The sequence below is a fragment of the Chelonoidis abingdonii genome, chromosome 22 (genome assembly GCF_003597395.2).
Source record: "Chelonoidis abingdonii isolate Lonesome George chromosome 22, CheloAbing_2.0, whole genome shotgun sequence".
In the NCBI taxonomy this organism is placed as follows: Eukaryota; Metazoa; Chordata; order Testudines; family Testudinidae; genus Chelonoidis; species Chelonoidis abingdonii.
Genome location: NC_133790.1, coordinates 21,549,024 through 21,567,917, shown reverse-complemented (window position 1 = coordinate 21,567,917; position 18,894 = coordinate 21,549,024). Strand labels below are relative to the sequence as shown.

The window sequence follows — 18,894 nt, the reverse complement described above, 5'->3', positions numbered from 1 at the left end:
AATGTAGACATATTTGTATGTGCCAAACGCAGATCCGAGTAGTACTAGCTTCTCTGGGTGTGTCCATGTCTGAGCAAGTTTGCGGGGTGTCTGCATCTGTGGGGATGAGGTTGTGTGTGTGTTTAGCTGTGAGTATCCCCAGTGTACGTGTTTGCATGTGCCACATTGGGCAGCCCCGGCTGAGCTCCCGCTGCAGTAGGCGGGTGTTACCGTGAGAGATTCTCCTGCCCTGAGAGCCCGCCCCGCTCCTGCAGGGACTGACCCTGGCAGAGAGGAGCCTCCCCCCAAAGTCAAGCAGCGCTTCCCCTTTAAGAGGCCCGCTTGGCTTGTCAATCGCAGCGTCCCCTCCCCTTCCTGCAACGGCTGCGAGTGCGGTTCGCCGAGCCGCCGCCAGAGCCTGGGCTGGCGCGATGGGCAGCCGGGAACTGCTGCGGCGGCGGCGCCGGGAGGCTACTCGCCGGGGCTCCGGGCTCGCCGGGACCATGGGATAGCGACGGAGCTGGCGAGGGACAAGCCGCAGCCCTGCCGCCCGTGCCCGGCGGGGCCTGGGAGTGCAGCCCAATAGCCCGGGAGGAGGGAGCCGGCGAGCGAGCGGCGGGGCTCTGCATTGCCCCGCACATCCCAGCCCCTGCCGCTGAGCGCAGCTGCACCAGGTCCTCGGCCCCCCGCCCGGGGCCGCAGGGGGTGGGTGAGACTCACCTTCCCTCCCTCCCGCCCACCTCGGCTCCTTTGTCCACGCTGCCTTGGAGGCGCCCGGTTTGCTGCGTTGGGAGCATTGTTGTTCTCGGGCATGCGGGGGGTGAAGTAGGGGGTGCGCGGGGAAAGGGGGGTCGGAAGCAGGAGGAGAGGAGAGGGGACGTTCTCGGACACAGGACCAACTGGCTTTACCTCCCTGTTTTTCTTCATGCGTGGACTGGGGAAAAGATCCATTCCGTGAGTTAACCCGTCTCTGGCCGCGCCGTAGCTCTATGTGAAATTCAGCTGGCATATTCTCTCCACCTCCTGCTCCCCACCGTGATCTTTCCTCGGATGCAAAATGGTGGACCCAGTGGGGTTTGTGGAGGCTTGGAAAGCCCAGTTTGCAGACTCCGAGCCTCCCAAGATGGAGCTGAAATCTGTGGGAGATATCGAGCAGGAACTGGAGATGTGCAAAGCTTCTATCCGGAGGCTGGAGATGGAGGTCAACAAGGAGAGGTTCCGTATGATTTACTTGCAGACTCTCTTGGCAAAGGAGAAGAAGAGCTATGACCGACAGAGATGGGGGTTCAAGAGGATTTCCCAGTTGCCTGAAGGGGATGCAGAGCAGCAAAACCAAGACCCACACCATCACCAAACCACCGAGCAAGGGGATCCAGAAAAAAACAAACCCCACCAAGGAGAGGAAAAGTTCAAGCCAAGGATACCTTCTCTGAGGAACCTGTCTACCCAGAGTGATGGGTCGGATTTGTTGCCCTTGGAGAGCTCCCACCATGGGGAAGGGGAGCAGGACAGGTGTAAATACTACAGTGAAGAGAAACTGAAGAGAGTGATGGAAGATTCGGAGAATCGCTCTGATATGGATGGATCTCCTTCAAAACACAGGCCCTCTTCCACCCGCAGGCTGGCAGGCTCCACTGAGAAAGAGGGATCCTTTGAGCCTCTTGCTAAGGACAAAGGGAACGCCACCAGTGTGGCAGCACTAAGGTCCAACTTTGAGAGGATTAAAAAAGTTAATTCACATTCTTCTGGTGATAGCAAGGATGCTTCTGAGAAGCCCTTCTATGTGAACATGGAGTACCACCATGAGAAGGGTTTAGTGAAGGTCAATGATAAAGATGTTTCAGATAAAATAAGCTCCCTTGGTAGCCAAGCCATGCAGATGGAACGCAAAAAATCCTTGCACTCCCTCCCTCCTAATGTGGTACCCAGCTTTAATGAGTTCCAGAGGCCAGCCCACCGGGGAAGATCTTCTGAGAGCAGCTTTGGCTATGATGGAGAATATGAGGATGCTGAACTGAACCCCAGGTTTCTGAAAGACAACCTAATAAATCTCAATGGGGGCAATCGACCACCCTGGCAACCAATGGACTTTCAGCCCTACCAAAGCATCTATGTGGGTGGGATGATGGGGGAAGGAGAAAGCAAAGGACCTATACAGCGAAATCAGAGTGCCTCTGATCAGGAAAAGCATCTTACCTGGCCCAGGAGGTCTTATTCCCCAAGGAGTTTTGAGGACATTGGGGGAGGGTATACCCCAGATTGTAGCTCTAATGAGAACCTCACATCCAGTGAGGAAGATTTCTCTTCAGGGCAATCTAGTCATGTTTCCCCCAGCCCCACCACTTACCGGATGTATCGGGAGAAAAGCCGTTCTCCATCCCAAAATTCTCAACAGTCCTTCGACAGCAGCAGCCCACCAACCCCGCAGTCTCAAAAGCGGCACAGGCAACAGCCAGTCATCGTGTCTGAAGCCACTATTGTGGGAGTACGGAGAACAGGACAGATCTGGCCAAATGATGGAGATATGCCGTCTGGGAGAGGTCCTCATGACAGCTGTTTCCATGGAGATGCAGGTGTGCACATCTTGTTTAAATAGGGGGTTGGTTAATTCACATGTTCATGTCCACATATGACATGATATGAAGGGTTCTTTGGGTCAACCACTCAAAGGGAGATAACTGTCTCAAAAGAGAACCATGGCTGTAAGTCAAAGCTGCCCTGATCTGGGGATGGCCTTATAGGGTAAAACTCAAGCTTGGGGTACTTAGACTTCTTGGAACCAAAGCTTTCATTCCCAGGAAGGCTAACAGTTCTGCATCATTCTGGAGGTAATAAATTGGGGTCCATGCAATTTATTTTGTGTGTTTTAAGACTTTATATAAACCAGTGCTTTGAGTAAAGCTCCTCTGACCCCTTTTTATAAAGATAGACGTTTGTCCTAGTGTTCTTTCCCTTCCTCCTACTGTTGTGCGAGGTAGTGGTTGAACTGTACCCCATAGGTGGCTGCATGTCAGTGATGCTGTAACCTGGCATTGTTACCCCAGGGCTTTGCCAGTACCTATTGGGTTTCTGGGCCCCGGGCTTTGTCAATAGAAAGGCTGCTCTCTCATTTGTTTTCCTGCCCATTGGTATTTGGGGACCTCAAACATCATTCTGTCTGCTGTATCATCCTTTAATTATTACTGATCTAAGGGAATGATAATCCAGCCCTTCCCCCCATGTCTTATAGTGTTTCTAAGTGAGTGAAGTTCATGGGAAGTTAGGAGGCCCTAGATGATTGCCAAAGCTAAACTAACCAGACCTAAAACAGAAATGGATTGTTTTGAGCAGGGAGGGACATGTTTGAACTCATTCCCACATTTGGGTATTCAGGGCTGTATCTGACTGACTGATGAAATAAGGAAACACAGTGAGCATGTTCAGAGTTGGGTCTAGATGAGGAGAAAGTAACAGTTAACCATATTGTTTCATTCAAAGGGGCACGCTGGATTTTATGTAGGCATTTGAACTCCTTGTCATTATGCATTGCAGTAGCAGCTAACCTCTTTCTTTGACTCATTGAGCCTTCCAGTGTTTACAGGGAAAGAAGTGAAGTGTTTTTCAGGAGTGAAGAAATCTCTGCGACAGGTTTAGCAGAGTCCAATCATTCTCTGAGTTTGTATGTAATCTTAATCTCCATCTCTCTCTTTTTAAGTCAATATTTTAATAAGGGCTTAACTCAGATATCTGCAAACAGGATTGAATTCCTGTAGTAGTGGTGGATTCAAAGCTTTGAAGAGGTTCAAAGAGGGAGATCCATCAAGGATGTTTTCATTGTCTCAAGTTGCTCTAGTTCTCAGAGTGAGTGATTTAAATGGAAGGAGATCTCCCTGCTGCTTGTTGGAGGCATGTATTTGGGTGAGCATTTGGCTGGAAGGTTTCACAGATATAGTTTCAACCCCCATGAAATTGGAGTTCCAGTGTTGTGTTAGTGAAAGGCTATTCAGTATAAATGTCTGTTTACTATAAATGAAAAGCTACTTGAGAATTCCAAACCTTGGCACCTTGTCCTTGCAGCGACCCCCTTCTTATCAGATTATATATACATATACACTGTCTGTTGCATGACTTCTGTGCTGTCTCTTGGTCTTGTGTGTTTTTATGGGATGTAGATGAGAAGCAGAGGGAGGCTGGATCCAATGCTGGCTGAGCTGCAGCCATCTGTCTCTGCTCTTTTTGTTTACTGATGCGTTTTAGATGACTGGGGAGCCTCCTAGCTGTTGCAATTTTGCAGAAAGGAACAATGGGGAGAAAACAACAAAGCTGGATAAAGCTTGTTCTCCAAGGCAGATTCTGCCTGCTAGATTGGCCTTTTGGAGAGGCAGTGATCTGATTTTATTTTAAATACTACTGGATAAGTGAAATACATTATGTGGATATCTATGTTAACAAAAGAGCCTGCTGGCATCTGAGATCCCCCAAACCAACTCCTAGTTTACAGCCCAATGATTTGTTCCCTCCTTTCCCCAGCCTAGGGGATAACACAAGCAGATTTGGTAGGAACACAGCTCATATGGCTGTTTACGACTGTGTCTTAACTTGGTAGGTAGTAGCTACTTTCCACGCCGCTACAAAAAATGGTTTCGATGTCCACAAGACAACTACATTTCTTGTTCACTGCTGTTCATTTCCACTATCAGTCAGTCATTCTGCAGGCATGCTGAATAGGATTTTTCTTATGCTTAGGAAGGTGTATATTTGAGGCTGAGCAAACTGACAGTCCTGTCTTCATAAAACAAACACAAAACAAAGGTGTAAGAGGCATCCTGCCCATAGTCCCTATCAGGCCATATATGGAACATCCTGCACTCTAGGTGTTATGAAAGTAGCTCTTTGCTTCAGCCAGCCTTCCCTGCCTCTGTTTCAGCCCCGCCACTACTAGTCCTGTCAGTCTTCCCTGAAGCTGTATTTGAACAGGATGTGCAGGTCTAGGTCACAGCAGGTTCTCTTCATCCTTAATGGTAATTAGTGTAAAGTTGGACTTGTTCTGCAGTATTTGGCTTCTTCATGCATCCAGATTTCATACATTTTCTGGCTTTACATTCTGTGGGTGAATTTTTTTTCGAGGACTTTGGTTCATACTAACACTGGACTGAACCAGGTATAGTATAGACATGTGCTATGCAAGCTCATCTGTGGGTCTGCCAGTGTATCATCATGCTAGCCAGCAGACACATGCTGTTTCAGTCCTAGGCCTCTGGAGCAGAGGCTGCCAGTCATGCCAAATCATGTGTGTGTTCTATGATGTGGATGGGGATTAGAGTGAGATCACTAAGCTTTCTCACTGTGGGAATTAAGCCAAGTTTTAAACCTAGATTTCCAGAAATGAGAGGTGTCTAGAATTCTAATAGCAGACCCAGGTAGCTGGGACTCAGCTCCTTTCTGAATGGCTGTAGGGGGCTACTGCTCTGTGAGTGTGGGCATTTTAATAACTATTTGTAAAATTTCATAACTTTCATCAAACATCTTGCATCCTAGGGTGAATTATGCAATGCTTATAATTATTTCATGTAATGCGAGTAGAGGGGGAAAAGTCTTAACATAGTTTAAAAGCTCTCAAATTGATCACAATGATTTGTATGGAGAATGATGGAATATTTTCTAATGGATTTTATTTCTTTTTTTTTCTATCTGCTGTTTCAAAATAACCCCATGGTGCTCCCTGCACCTAATCAAGGGGAAAAAGTAATGTTGGAACTTCTGTGAAATAGAGAGGTCTCCTTGTGACCTTGGTTAGTTCAGTTTTTAAAATACTCTCACTCTCTTTTAGCTACTGATCACACCAAAATTGTACCTTGTGTTTATATTTCCAGCTTAGCAGGATGTGGAAGTCTAACGGATGCTCGCTCAGTGCTTTGTAAATGAGATGATCTTGCTCTTCAGCATGAGGACACAGAAACTCCACATCTAGAGGCTGGTTAGTAGGTAGCCTGGGTCCCAAGTGGAGTTTACATTCTCCAAAAAGACTGTATTTGTCTCCAAAGCTCTTTCCTGTGAACACCCTTGTGTTGGTGGAGATTTCTGTCCACTTGGGAGAGCTGAACAGAGCTCTCCTCAGAGTTCTGTCAGTGGCACTGCAGTAGGATAGCAGGAGCCAGTGTTGCTCAATATGAACTGCACAGTTTGGGATTAGGATTTGTATGCCATTTTACTCCATTGGTAGTAAGTCTGTAGACCTGTGGTCAGCTCATGGGCAGGTTTTGATAATACTTATTTTTGTATCTCCACTAGCACAGAAATGCAGAGTGTCTCTTCCTGGAGCAGTGTATGTAATCAGACTATGGATGGAGAAAAGTACTCTGAAATGATTCCATGCAAACAGAATGCTTGGCTCAAAACTCATATTAGGTCCTTTTGGAACAGAATACCTTTGTAAAGAGCCTGCCTAATCAGGGACCTAGATTCTTCAGTTACAAATGCTTAGCTAGATAGTCAAGCATCTAAGTCCTTGGTTATTAGCAGTATTGGTTTAAAGGTCATTATTGACACCATTTCAGTGTACAGCCAAGTCAAGGTACAATATACAGGACAGTGGAGGGAGAGTGTTGTCTAGTGGTTACAACAGGGGATCAGGAGCTAGGTTTCCTAAATTATTTTCCTGACTGTATATCACTTGCCTGCAGTGTGGTCTTAGGCAAGTCTCTTGCCCTTGTTATATCTCAGTTTCCCTGTTAAATTGGGTGCACAGCCAACTTGGGCAACTCCTTGTCTGAGGAGATTGTGAAGGCTAGGACTATAACAGTGTTTCTAAGAGAACTAATTAACCTCCATGAATTTAAGTCAATTAATGGCTGTTAGCCAGGATGGGTAAGGAATGGTGTCCCTAGCCTCTATTTGTCAGAGGGTGGAGATGGATGGCAGGAGAGAGATCACTTGATCATTACCTGTTCAGTTCAGTCCCTCTGGGGCACTTGGCATTGGCCACTGTTGACAGACAGGATACTGGGCTGGATGGACCTTTGGTCTGACCCAGTACGGCCATTCTTATGTTCTTAATGATGCTTAGCCACCTCACATGGATTTTAGGATGCTTTGTTTGGAAAGTGCTTTGGGATCCCACAGCAATGTAAAAAGTGGCCGACAGCAAGACAGATTCTGTGCCTTTGTTGTTGTTTCTAAACAGCATCTACTGTGAGCAGCTAAAGTGGGATTTGGGGAGGGACGGATAGCTCAGTGGTTTGAGCATTGGCCTGCTAAACCCAGGGTTGTGAGTTCAGTCCTTGAGGGGGCCATTTAGGGAACTGGGGTAAAAATCTGTCTAGGGATTGTTCCTGCTTTGAGTTGGACTAGGTGACCTCCTGAGGTCCCTTCCAACCCTGCTATTCTATGATTAATCTGTTGCACTTTCCTTCTACTCTTGGGAACCTCAAACCTAAAGGTGCATCTCACCCCTTTCTCTCAAGGAGAGAAAGTTAGCGCTCCCTTCGATAAGGATGGAAGAGGTCCTAGTGACCTTTACAACACGCAGCTGGTTAAGGCATTGCCACTTAGTTTGTGGCATCTAACTCTAGGGCTTTTGGCTGCAGCTCCTGGCTGTTGGTCTGTCACTGGCTCGCTCAGTCAAGAATGAGGCTTAGATCTAGTCATTGACATTTGTCTCTAATTCATTTTGCTATTTTATTTTTTAAGCCTCTTTCTGTTTTAACCCAGCCCCCACTTTAATCCTTTTCAATACCAGGCAGCAGATTTTCTAGGCTCACTAAGGACAATACACTGTCTAAATGGCCCCCTCAGTGCTTCCCAGAGATTTTGTTCGTGACATTATCTAGCTGCTTATTATATTGCTCCCTCTTCCTAGAGTGAATGGAACGCCCTCTTCTTCCCCCACCAGCTCTGAGGAAAGAGCCAAAGCTCTTTGCTGATGGCCCTGCTAATGTGATTTAGCATGACTTCTACTCTTTCCTGTGCACCCTCTTTCTCCCACAGGTGGATGCAGACCCTCATTTGTGGCCCTGCACAGTATTCAGATCAGGGAGATGCAGATGAACCTCTTCCTCCAACTCACTGTGGACTCTGGTTTGTTTTGTTTCCAGCTGGGCCTGGCTATACCCAAAGGACAAGCAGGCCGCAAACCAACCAGTATGGTAGTTGTGTCTGTTGTGGGGATGCCGGTGTCACCATCCCACTCCATGACAGCAGAGGACTTTTCTATGGTGTATGACGTAGAAGCAGCAGAAGTAGGACTAGCTTCCCCGTTGGTGGAGAAGAAAGGAGAGACATGACTAATAATGAACCTGGGGGAGGTGGGGTCACTTGCCTGCCCTGCCTCTGCTCTGAATAGCACTGGCCATTCACTGTGCACTTGGCCGTGGCTCAAAGCTAGTGCTGCTAGCATTTCCCTCCTGCCATTTGACTGAAGTAGAACATGTATTTAATGTTCAATGATGTGACTATGTAAAGTGATTGCTTTTCACACTTACCAGCTCCCTACAGATAGCACTTCACCATTCATAGAAATGCATCCACTCGAGTATAGGTCATGGCAGCTATAGAACAATGCCAGCTAAACTACGCCCACGAACGTAAGGCAGGAAGCAAAGATAATAAGAATTTGCCAATGTCAAGGGGCGGGGTGAGGTAATCGCTTTACTTTTGGAATGCGCTGTGCTCATGGATGACATCCATTGGGGAGATGGATAGACTTGGGGGGCGGGGGGAGATGCCTTACTCAAGAAGTGACAGGAATTTTTAAGGAGGCCCAAGTTGAAAGATGGCCAGGATGCTGACCAATGCTCTCAGTTTTTGCATGAAGTGTTGTTGGGTCTTTAACTATCACTAATAGTCCAAGCTACAGTTTTGAAACTCAGCTGGAAGATAGGCCAGCAAAGAAGTCTTTGGGAGCTCGAGACCTGGTAACATGCTTCTGATTTCAGATTCTTGCCCTGTGGTGCACTGCAAGCCTAACAGAGTCCTGTCCCTTTTCCCAGCCCACTGGGGATAATCAGTCACAATGCCCAAGGCAAAAGGGACCAGTACTTTGCCTTCAAGGAATTTTAGAGGTCAGTCTATAAAGGTTAATGAGGTGAGACTTGGCTATCTGAGGAGTAATGCTCTGTTTCAATTACCATAGGAAAACCTGTCAGGTTGTGGAGCAGCAGCTCAGCTTACCTGAAGCCACCTTTTTCCCCAGAAAAACCAAGACCAGGGCAGCAGGTTGTTTGACTTTCTCCTTTTAGTTTTCTCCACCCACCTGATAAGGATGAAAGAACAGTGAGGGCTTGATTCTACTCTTACTGTGGTAAAAATTCATTGACTTCAGTGGAGTTACTTCTGTTCTTACTGGTACACATGAGAAAAGAAACAGGCTCTTGGTACTATATTGTGATTCAGCCACTGTACCACAAACATTGTCAGAGAGAGAGGGAGTTTGACTGCACATGATATCTAAACTCCTGAGTGTCTTGGCTGGGTATGTGCCGTGTATGAAGGAAGTCCTCCCAAAGCAACAATCAAATTCTTGAGGTACAAAGCAGTTTTTAGCTAGCGCACCAATTGTAAGGTATATTATTTTTTGCCCTGATTTTTAAATTACACATGATGAGGGCTGGGATTGTAAATTGTAAATAAATCCTTGAACATCAAAGCCTCTGTTAATGCTGAGGCATGATTTTTATAATCTGTAACATCCTAAAGTTTGTTTTGAATTACAGCGTGTGTATTTTAAGCACTAAAACTGTCATCTATACAGAGCTGATGCGGGTTGCTCCAGTCACAGTATTTGAATGTGGTTGCATATCTGTTCTAGTTACTAAAATAATAGTTTCCCTCCCCTTTCAAACTTATACAACTCAAACCCTCTATTTAACTAGGCCAGGGGTAGGGAACTTATGGCTTGCGTGCCAAAGGCGGCACGAGAGCTGATTTTTTTTTTTTTTTTTTTTTTTCCAGTGGCATTCATACTGCCTGGGTCGTAGTCACCGGTCCAGGGGGCTCTGCATTTTAATTTAATTTTAAATGAAGCTTCTTAAACATTTTAAAAACCTTATTTACTTTACATACAACAATAGTTTAGTTATATTTTATAGACTTATAGAAAGAGACCTTCTAAAAATGTTAAAATGTATTACTGGCACGTGAAACCTTAAATTAGAGTGAATAAATGAAGACTCGATACACCACTTCTGAAAGGTTGCTGACCCCTGAACTAGGCTATGGCACAAGATCAGAATCTCCTTTATCTGAGAGGAAACCCAATCTAAATGTGGCAGCTGGGATTGGATTGCTTCATGGTTGTATGGCTACATGTCAGATGTGACTCCATGGTGGCCATACTATCTGAATAAGCTTTATCAGTGCTGCACATTCACGTTTATATCCGCTAATATTTTTGAACGGTACATATTGGTGATATCACAGTCTCTGATGGGGATCTCAGTATTCACTACCAGCATATCTACCATGGCATACAAAAAAACTCCTATTCCAGTGGCCACATTTTATATTTTTATTAGCATCCTAATCTCTACTGCATCGTTTAAAGAAACCTCTTATGGTGCTGTACCAAAATCAACAGTGTTTCTCTGCATGTCACTCCAGATTGTAGTGTGGCAAGGACCCAAGGTGCTTATAGATTGGACTGTGCCTGTAGCGAAGTAGTAGCTGTAACATACAGCACTGTGTGGATCAAATATTTTTTTATTCTGTAATTCCGAATCTGTGGGATAGTGGATTGCAGAAGTATCTTAATAATGAACAGCCCTTGTGTTTGGACTCTATAAATCTTAGTGCATTACTATCTCTGTGTGGTGTCTGGGAACACAAGAACTGCACAGGCTTGGGTCCTTATGCCTGCTCTTGACCCTCAAAAGACTTAATACAGTAGAACAGGATTCTAATCCTCACCTAGCACTGAAATGCAGCTAGATCTGAGGTGGATTGTGACAGCAATTATAATGGCACCAGTAATTTGCTGCACAGCATTTTTAGGACAAGGATACTATGAGTTTCGCTGGGTGAGAATGTCCTGTGTGAGCCTGCAGCGAAAGAGGGCTGTTGTTGTTAGAACATGGTCTTAACATTTCAAAACCCAGTACTCAAATCATTTTCAAGTACGGACAGCGACAGCCACACGCTCTGTGAAAATAGGCCAGGAGCATCACCACGTAATCTGTTCTGAAGAAAATACACTTAAGTTCCTTGAGCACTGGGCTTCAAACATGTGCCAGAGACAGCGAAAACTGAGTATGACTGGTCTGTTTGCGCAATATGCATTTCCAATAACGTAGAGTGAACTGTATCTGCTACGGTTTGGACTAAAGTGGGCAGGAACTACATTATTTGGTGCAGTCACCTAGGAAGGTATAATGACCCATCAGCATGGCTGGTCTTAGCTTCCTATGTGCTAACTCAGACTATATTATGATGCTCTGCATAAATCAAGAGAAGGAAGAGGTTTGTGAGTGTGTTACCTTCCAACTGCCTCTTAGTTCAGAGCTACATCACATCCATCTCCCACCAATCTCGTATTTCTGTTTTGGTCCTACAAATTATTCAAGTAGACAGTGCTGAAATATGAACATATTATAGTTACAAAAAATAACATTCTAAGGAAATTAATACTAAGATAATTATCTGAGGCTTCCTATGCTATTGTTTGGTGCCTTCCATTTTGACTCTCTCTGTCTCTCGACCTCTCCCCTCATCTAGCTCCTGATAGGTTGTGAGCTTTGGCTTGGGGTTTCCCTGCCCACATTCTCATGTCTTTTGTGACCACTTGCTTCATGTTTCCCTAAGATCATCCCTGGACCTAAGTTTAACAGGGGGGAAGTCAACATTTTCACACTCCTAATGTTACAGCAGAATGCCTTGGAGTCTTGCAGTGTCATGTTATTGTCCTTGTTTCAGGGAGTTTTGGTATTTGGATGAATTTTCTGCTGGTTGCACTAGTTACTTGCATGGATTTGTGGGTTAGTCAGTAAGAGAACATCCTATTGTTAATCATCATAGCAGCTCTCCTGTCTGAGCCTAACTGTGGCTGCTAGCAAGTTTGATGCTTAAACTTAGTAGTGATTAAAAGGTGTTTTATGGAGGGGTTGTGCCGTCTGTGTGACTGATGTCACGGAAAGGGGGGAGACCAGGGGTATGGGGCAACACATTTGAAGTTTGTTGCTTTTATGACTGTTAAGAGCTGATGAGTAAAATCTGAATTGCAAGGAAGAAAAATCTGTTTACGACTGAAGCTGCAGTTGGATGGAAATATATTTTTCAGCCCTGGAATATACATGTTGCTCAGGAACAGAGAAATCTCACTAGAGAGATCAAAGCAAAGTTATCCCAAAAGGATTTCTAACAGTAGGGTGAATTACTTTGCTTTCTTTTGCGCAAGGGCATGGCAAGGCACAGGGCAGGACGGAGATGATTTCTGCTAGTCTGAGGGTTTGCAGAAAAAAAATTCTATGAACATTATGGCTCAAAAAATATACTGGTCACGTAACCTAGTAATGAAACCTGGTATTAAAGCATCGTGTGGGGGTGGGGTGGGGAGGGAATACCTAGTGGGGTCTAGAGTACTGCCTCAGTGGGAAGCCAAGGGCTCCCTCCTAATTGGGTACAAAGGGAGGGGTGCATGCAACGTTGCCATTCTGGGTGCTGGGGTGGAGTCTCTCTCTCTCCCTCCTCCCGTTTCGCTCCCCCCTACCTGCTCCACCACACCCATGCGTGAGGGATCTCAATGGAACTTCCTTTAACCATGTAAGAAGGGAAGTGTTCTTCATTGCCTATGCTGCATACTCTGCTGTGTACAGGGCAAAGCACTGATAATACTGCAATGCTCTGCTCTTCCTCATACAAGTGTATCTAGAGAACCTGAGAGCTCTGCTTCCTGCTTTGCCTTTGAATTTTAGGGAGATTGTTGAGCTGCAAAGCTGGCTGCACTCCCTGATTTGACTTGCCAGGGGTGAGCGGGAAAGTGGAATTTTAAGTTCATCTTTACCTAACATGGCCCTCTTCTTAATTTAACACTCAGATGGCAGCTGCGCTCTGCTCCTTGCACATCTAGGAGCTCTGCTGCTTCATGACTTTGGATTATGGCATGTCCCAGAACAGTGTCCTGCACTCTTTCCTCCTTCCCAAAGGGAGGTTTCTGTATGACCATGGGTTTCTCCGAGTGTGGAGTCCTTGCTGCTAGCTAATCATTACTTGATGTCTGGAGAGGGGAAAGGATAATAATTTCCTAATGCTGGGAAGCTGCTTTTAGCGCAATTCTAGGTTTTTGGTCTGTCAATTGCCTGGCGGAAGCTAAACTGCAGCCCATGTGAACAAGGTGACATAGGCGCATCGTCTCCCTGAATATGCTGGGAAGCCACAGTGATATATTTTTTGTAGAAAGATCCCATGCACGAATCTGCCACTCTGACCCTCTCAAATCTGAATTTATTCTCAGCCTCCACATTTAGTCAAATGAATGTTTACCTTAGTGACTTGATGGCCCATATTGCTTACCATTGAAGTAGGTCTTCTGACTTGGTTAGAATGTAAATACAGACAGCACTTGAGATCCACAGGGTTCGTATCCTCATGTCTATGCTCAGATACGCCCTTTGAATGTGTTCCAATCCTCATGAATCAAGCTGCAATAGGGAATTTCACAGGGATGTCTGAGGTTGCAGTAGAAAGACAGTTTAGAAAGCAGATTCCTGTGCTAAAGTCCAAGAGAGCCTCCCAGTGCCCCAAAAAGCAAGGCACATTTAGAAGAAACAGCTCCCTGGATCTGTCCGCATAAGGCCAGGCAGTATTCTATGGGTCAGGTATAAGGAAGCCTCTTAATGCATCTGAACCAGGTGTGGGCTACTAAAGGGTGGCCTTGGAAAGGAGGTTTACATTAGATGTGTGCTCTCAACCTGGGGGTCAGGGATTAGCAACCACCACAGCCTTCCCATCTTGCTAAATGAGATGAAATTCTTGACTAAATCATGACTAGATGGAGTGGAGTTTCCAGAAGGGTCCCAGTATGGATGAGGGCGTCCCGGTGCAGCCTCTGCTGTACGGAAATAATTGGAGAAAACGGTGGGGGATTGTTTTTATGTTCGCAGTTATTATTATTGTTAACACACTTACACACGCTGATGGTCACCCCAACTGAATCTCTTTTGAAGGGCAGGGGCATGTACTAAGCATTTGCTTACCAGGGGCTGGGAAGGATTCCCCCAGTGACTTCAGTCAGCTTTGTTGAGGCCTCAGAGCGGTAACTAGGAGTTTCTATATACCTGCCTAAGGCTGCAAAGTGAGATGCTGGGCTTGATGTTTAACTCCTAAGCCTGTGTGTTTAAAACAAACAGCACCCCACCCCACCTCCAAAAAACCAACACTGTTCATTCTACTTGTTTGTAAATGGTTTAGAAGTGGAGAGCCTGGTTTGCATTTGTATCACCCAATTTCAAAAGCCCTGTTACAGCCACTATGGTTGGAAGTTGTTGCATAGACAGGTATGAGAGCCCTGCTAGGCAGACAGTTTCAAACACCTTCCTGATGTAATGTTTCTCTGCCTGTCTGAGAACTGTGTTGAGTGCTCAGGTGCATTTGCTGTGAGTACTATGGAAACACCAACCTAGTTTGGAAAGCATTTTTTGCCAACGCTTCAACGCTTATCAGCATAGATCTCTACCCACAAATATCTTGAGTTTGACCCCTCCAAAAAAAAGTCTTTGTGCTTACAAACATACAATGTTGTTCATACAACCCTTGCAATGTGCTTCTCTAATTGAGTTAATCTTGAGATGTACTTTGAACTTTTAATAGATTTACATTTTTTTAAAGTACACTTTCCTTGTATAAGGAGAGCTATGTTTCTGTATTTTGAATTAAATTTTATTGTCTAAGAATAAAACAGGACACCATCTAAACTGTAAGCAGGATGGTGTTTAGGCAGCATGCTATAGACACGTTCTAACACTGTTTGGTCTTAGTCTGGTATGATGTGACTGACTGTGTTATAATCACATTAAGCTAATGCCCTCACTCTGGCCTTTACCAGCTGACCCCTATATGTTTGAGCCCTGACCTTTAAATAACATGGGGTCACCTCATCTCACCCACTCAGGCAAAACTAACCCGTGTTATAACATGGCTAGTGTGCTGCTGTGTGTTATGTTTAAACACAGTAAAATTTATACCGCAGATAGCACGTAAGTAATTCAAGTTTTAGTCCCCATCTCCAGCTTTTTTCACCTGTTATGGTCTGGGTTTTCCCACTTCATGTCTGCTTTGCTTTATTATCTGCTGTGTGAACAAGCTCCATATATGCTTTGAGAGTGAGGAAAAAACAACAATAAAAAAACAAAGCAGTCAATGCCAGGGTGGGAACTTCAGAGGTCTGTTGGTTTTTCCATGTTTTGGTGTTTCATACTGTTCACTGTGCAGATGTACAGTGTTACATTTTCAGGTTGCTCATTTTTAAACCATTTCAAAGTATTTTAGTTTGTTGCTATTATAATAACCCATAGCTAGGTTGGCATTAAAATCTGTTTTCTTACTGAATTTGTTTCTCCCTCTTATATAGGATTAATCATGGATTATTTTTTAAAGAGCACATGAGCCATCTCATTTGTTCTGTGTGTGTGTGTGTGTTTTTTTTTTTTGTTTTGTTTTGTTTTTACATTGGATGGGGTAGGGAAATAGACATAGTTGCTCAGACTATGGAGACAGATACAAGGAAAAAATTAGGTCAAATTTTGTTTCCTCCAACCTTGAAGGAATCTCCTTTAAAATAATTTCTAGCTTGTGTGTAGTGCTTTTCATCCCAAAGTGCTTTAGAGAACAGTAGGTCGGTATCATTATCCCCATCTTACAGATGGGTAAGCCGAGGCCCAGAAACCTGCCCAGGGTCAACCCACAAGCGAGTAGGTGAACTGGGAATAAAACCTTGGTCTCCTGAACTGCAGTCCAGTGCACTTTCTGTGGGTCACACTGCCTCCCAGTGGAAAAGGGATTAAGCTTGTCTATAGCTATGTGTTTACAAATAAATTACAAAGCCCATACATTGTTTTGACATAAAAAAAATTGTCAAAAATGATGATTCCTGGCTTTTGGTGATTCTAATACTCATTGCAGACGGGATGGATAGCTCTAGTCTGTGACAGAAAGCTGTATTGGCGCTCATCCGGTAGTTTCTGTAGAATGGAAGCTTTAGGTTTTTTAAAAAACAAATTAAACTTAAGGCCTGTTCCACTGGGACTCCTGCCAGGGTAACAATTGTGTAGACTGGGTCTTTGTTTCTAGTTCTTCTGTTGCAAAGAAAACTGTCACAAATAATTGCAGAACTGCTTCTGCAGAGAAATAATAGCTCTGAAAGGTATGAACTGCGCCTCATCTCTGTTAGCACCAGCTCCTTTACAGTCTCTCTGCTGCAGCCTCACTCCTTCTGCCTTCCATTTTCTTCTTCTCTCCTTCCCTCCTCTGTCTATTCCTAAATCAATGTGCTTATTAATTGATCCCCTCAGTGTGCCTCCCCCCAAATAATTAAAAACAAAAATGCAAAACTCACATGCCAACTATCCCTCTGGTGATTTCTGCTCGGGTGCTGCATCTCTTTCCCTCCCACCCTTTGTCTCTCTTATTTAAATTAGATTGTACAGTCTTTGAGGCAGGAACTTTCTTCAACTACGTGTTTGTACATCTCCCAGCATCACTGAGCCCAATGTGGGATCTTTAGGTGCTAGTGAGTGTGCTAATAAAGGGGATGTTGATGTGCCGTAATGATGTGTGTTTGTCTCTCTCTCTCTCTCTCTCTTACTTATTTATTTTTATAATATAAAATATAGAATCAGCTTCGTTAACAATTTCATGGCTGATCATCCAACTTCTGTGGGGTTGCAGAAATTTGGAGCAGAGTATCCTTTCTGCAGTCAGATCCCTGATTATAATGGATTGATTGGCTGGTATAGGGGGTAAAAATGTATGTCACTAGGTGTTCAGGTTTTATAGATGAATAAATAGAATCCACCTGTATATCATTTTGTCTAGTATCAGTTACAACCTCCAAGGGGAAAAACAAGTTTCCAGGTCAGCTCTGGGCATCATTAAAAGTCAAATCAGATGATATTCCCAAAGCCCATGTGACTGACTCTTATTGAAGTATTTTATAATTTTTTGTAATTACATCAGCAGTATTGTGTTGGGTGTCTATGTCCAACAGAGGATACAATTATCCCTCTCTTCCAAGAATAGAAAGACCTCCTGGCTCCTGTTTGAAAACTGCTTAGGTCAGTAAACCATCTGGAAGGAGACCTTGGGGTGGATGCTGGATCAGCACCACCTTACGAGGAGACTGGATCACCTTGAAAATCTGATTAGGTAGGTCGTCTTGGGTAACTTACACTCTGTCTGTGTGCCTAGGAGAGGGGAGGGTGGTGAGGAGTAGGACTTGCTTTATTTTTATCATCTGATGTAATTGCTGTAATAAACACTTGGCTGCAACATTCTGTCTCCCATAGCTGCACAGTGCATGGACAGTTTCCTTACTTGAGCATTTTCATGCAGAGAGCATTGCCAGCCCCTCTTTTGTTGGTTTGTTGGAAAGGACAGAATTTTACCTTCCTGACCCCAAAATGCATAAAATCCTCAGCAGCAGCGTTGCTCATCTGATATACTAAAAAAAAAAAAAAAAAAATAAAAAAAAAATGGCGATATACCTATCTCGTAGAGCTGGAAGGAACCCTGAAAGGTCATTGAGTCCAGCCCCCTGTCTTCACTAGCAGGACCAAGTACTGATTTTGCCCCAGATTCCTAAGCAGCCCCCTCAGGGATTGAACTCAGAACCCTGAGTTTAGCAGGGCAATGCTCAAACCACTGAGTTATCCCTCCCCCCAAAATATACTAGTTTTAAAGTGAGGAGGGGAACCACAGATATTCAGCAAAAGCAGTTGTAAAGAAACTTTAAAAGCCTTCTGTTGCTCTACCTGTCCCTTTAAAACATCTCTGCTTTCACTCTACCTCTGTCTGCCTCACTCAGGTCGTTTCCATGACTGTCAAGATAAACAGTTCCATTTTGTGGACCCTGATGGCACAGATGTTTGTGAGCTTTTCTGTTTTGTCCTGTTATATGCCTAATGTAATAGTAGCCAGGTGCTAGGTTCTTGGCTTTTAATATGTCCTCTGCTCTTTCTGTTCCCTGCCTAGTCTACCAACATGGAAAACAATGCCCCACTCTGTTGACTCATCGTGCCCAGAACACTCCTCCATTCCTGAAATAGGATTAATATTGGAGGCAGTTAATCAGTTCTAACATAAAGATGGGGCACTTTTTTTTCCCCTTCCTTTTTTACATAGCTTGTTTCTACTTATGCTGGTCTTGAGAATCCTGTTTTCCATATGCTGTTGCCTGGGGCTGTCTGCCACAGGCTCATTCCCTTTTCTGGTGTACTCTTAAAGGGCTTTTGCAACAAATACAGCTGTTGTAGGAAAAAACTTGTATGCAGAATGATCCTTTTAACAGGTTTATTTTTATACTGTATCAGGTGCTTAAGTGGATTTTGCTTCATTTAGAATTTCCTAGAATATGAATCCAAGTGGAATCTGCTGCTGTCAGGTCATGTCTCTACACACACGCAATGTGTGCACTCAGGAGCTGCTGTGCTGTGCTCAGAGAGGCAGACTGGTAGGGCTCTTCATTTAGAGGTAGATGCAGGGAGTAGCAAGCTGTTTACCATGAATACCATGCTGTTGGCTGCATGTGGGTCTTTCAGGTCAGACTTTGAGGTCCTGTTTGCTCTGCTAGGACTTTAAAAATGCTATGTCTTTTTTCATAAGAATGTGGGTTTGTCTTTGTACTGTATGTTGTGAAGGCACAACATGAGGGAGAGGTGAGCTGTGGTTGCTCACTCCAGAGGTGACTCCATGTCAGTGGTGTTTTACTTACGTATATGCCCTATTTTGTTTTGG

General features: G+C 44.6%; 1 protein-coding gene and 1 non-coding gene across 2 annotated transcripts in view; both read left to right on the top strand.

Moving 5' to 3' along the window:
• The first annotated feature begins 579 nt into the window (after positions 1 to 579).
• BCR (BCR activator of RhoGEF and GTPase) overlaps positions 580 to 18,894 on the top strand; it is a 138,493-nt gene continuing 120,178 nt past the window's right edge. Inside the window, exon 1 of the mRNA XM_032801258.2 lies at positions 580 to 2,552. Coding sequence (XP_032657149.1) covers positions 1,037 to 2,552 — 1,516 coding nt within the window. The 5' untranslated portion in view covers positions 580 to 1,036. The remainder of the gene's footprint in view (positions 2,553 to 18,894) is intronic.
• Positions 7,408 to 7,535, top strand: LOC116837140 (U6atac minor spliceosomal RNA). Its single transcript, XR_004376625.1, has one exon. It is a non-coding gene; the product is annotated as a U6atac minor spliceosomal RNA (small nuclear RNA).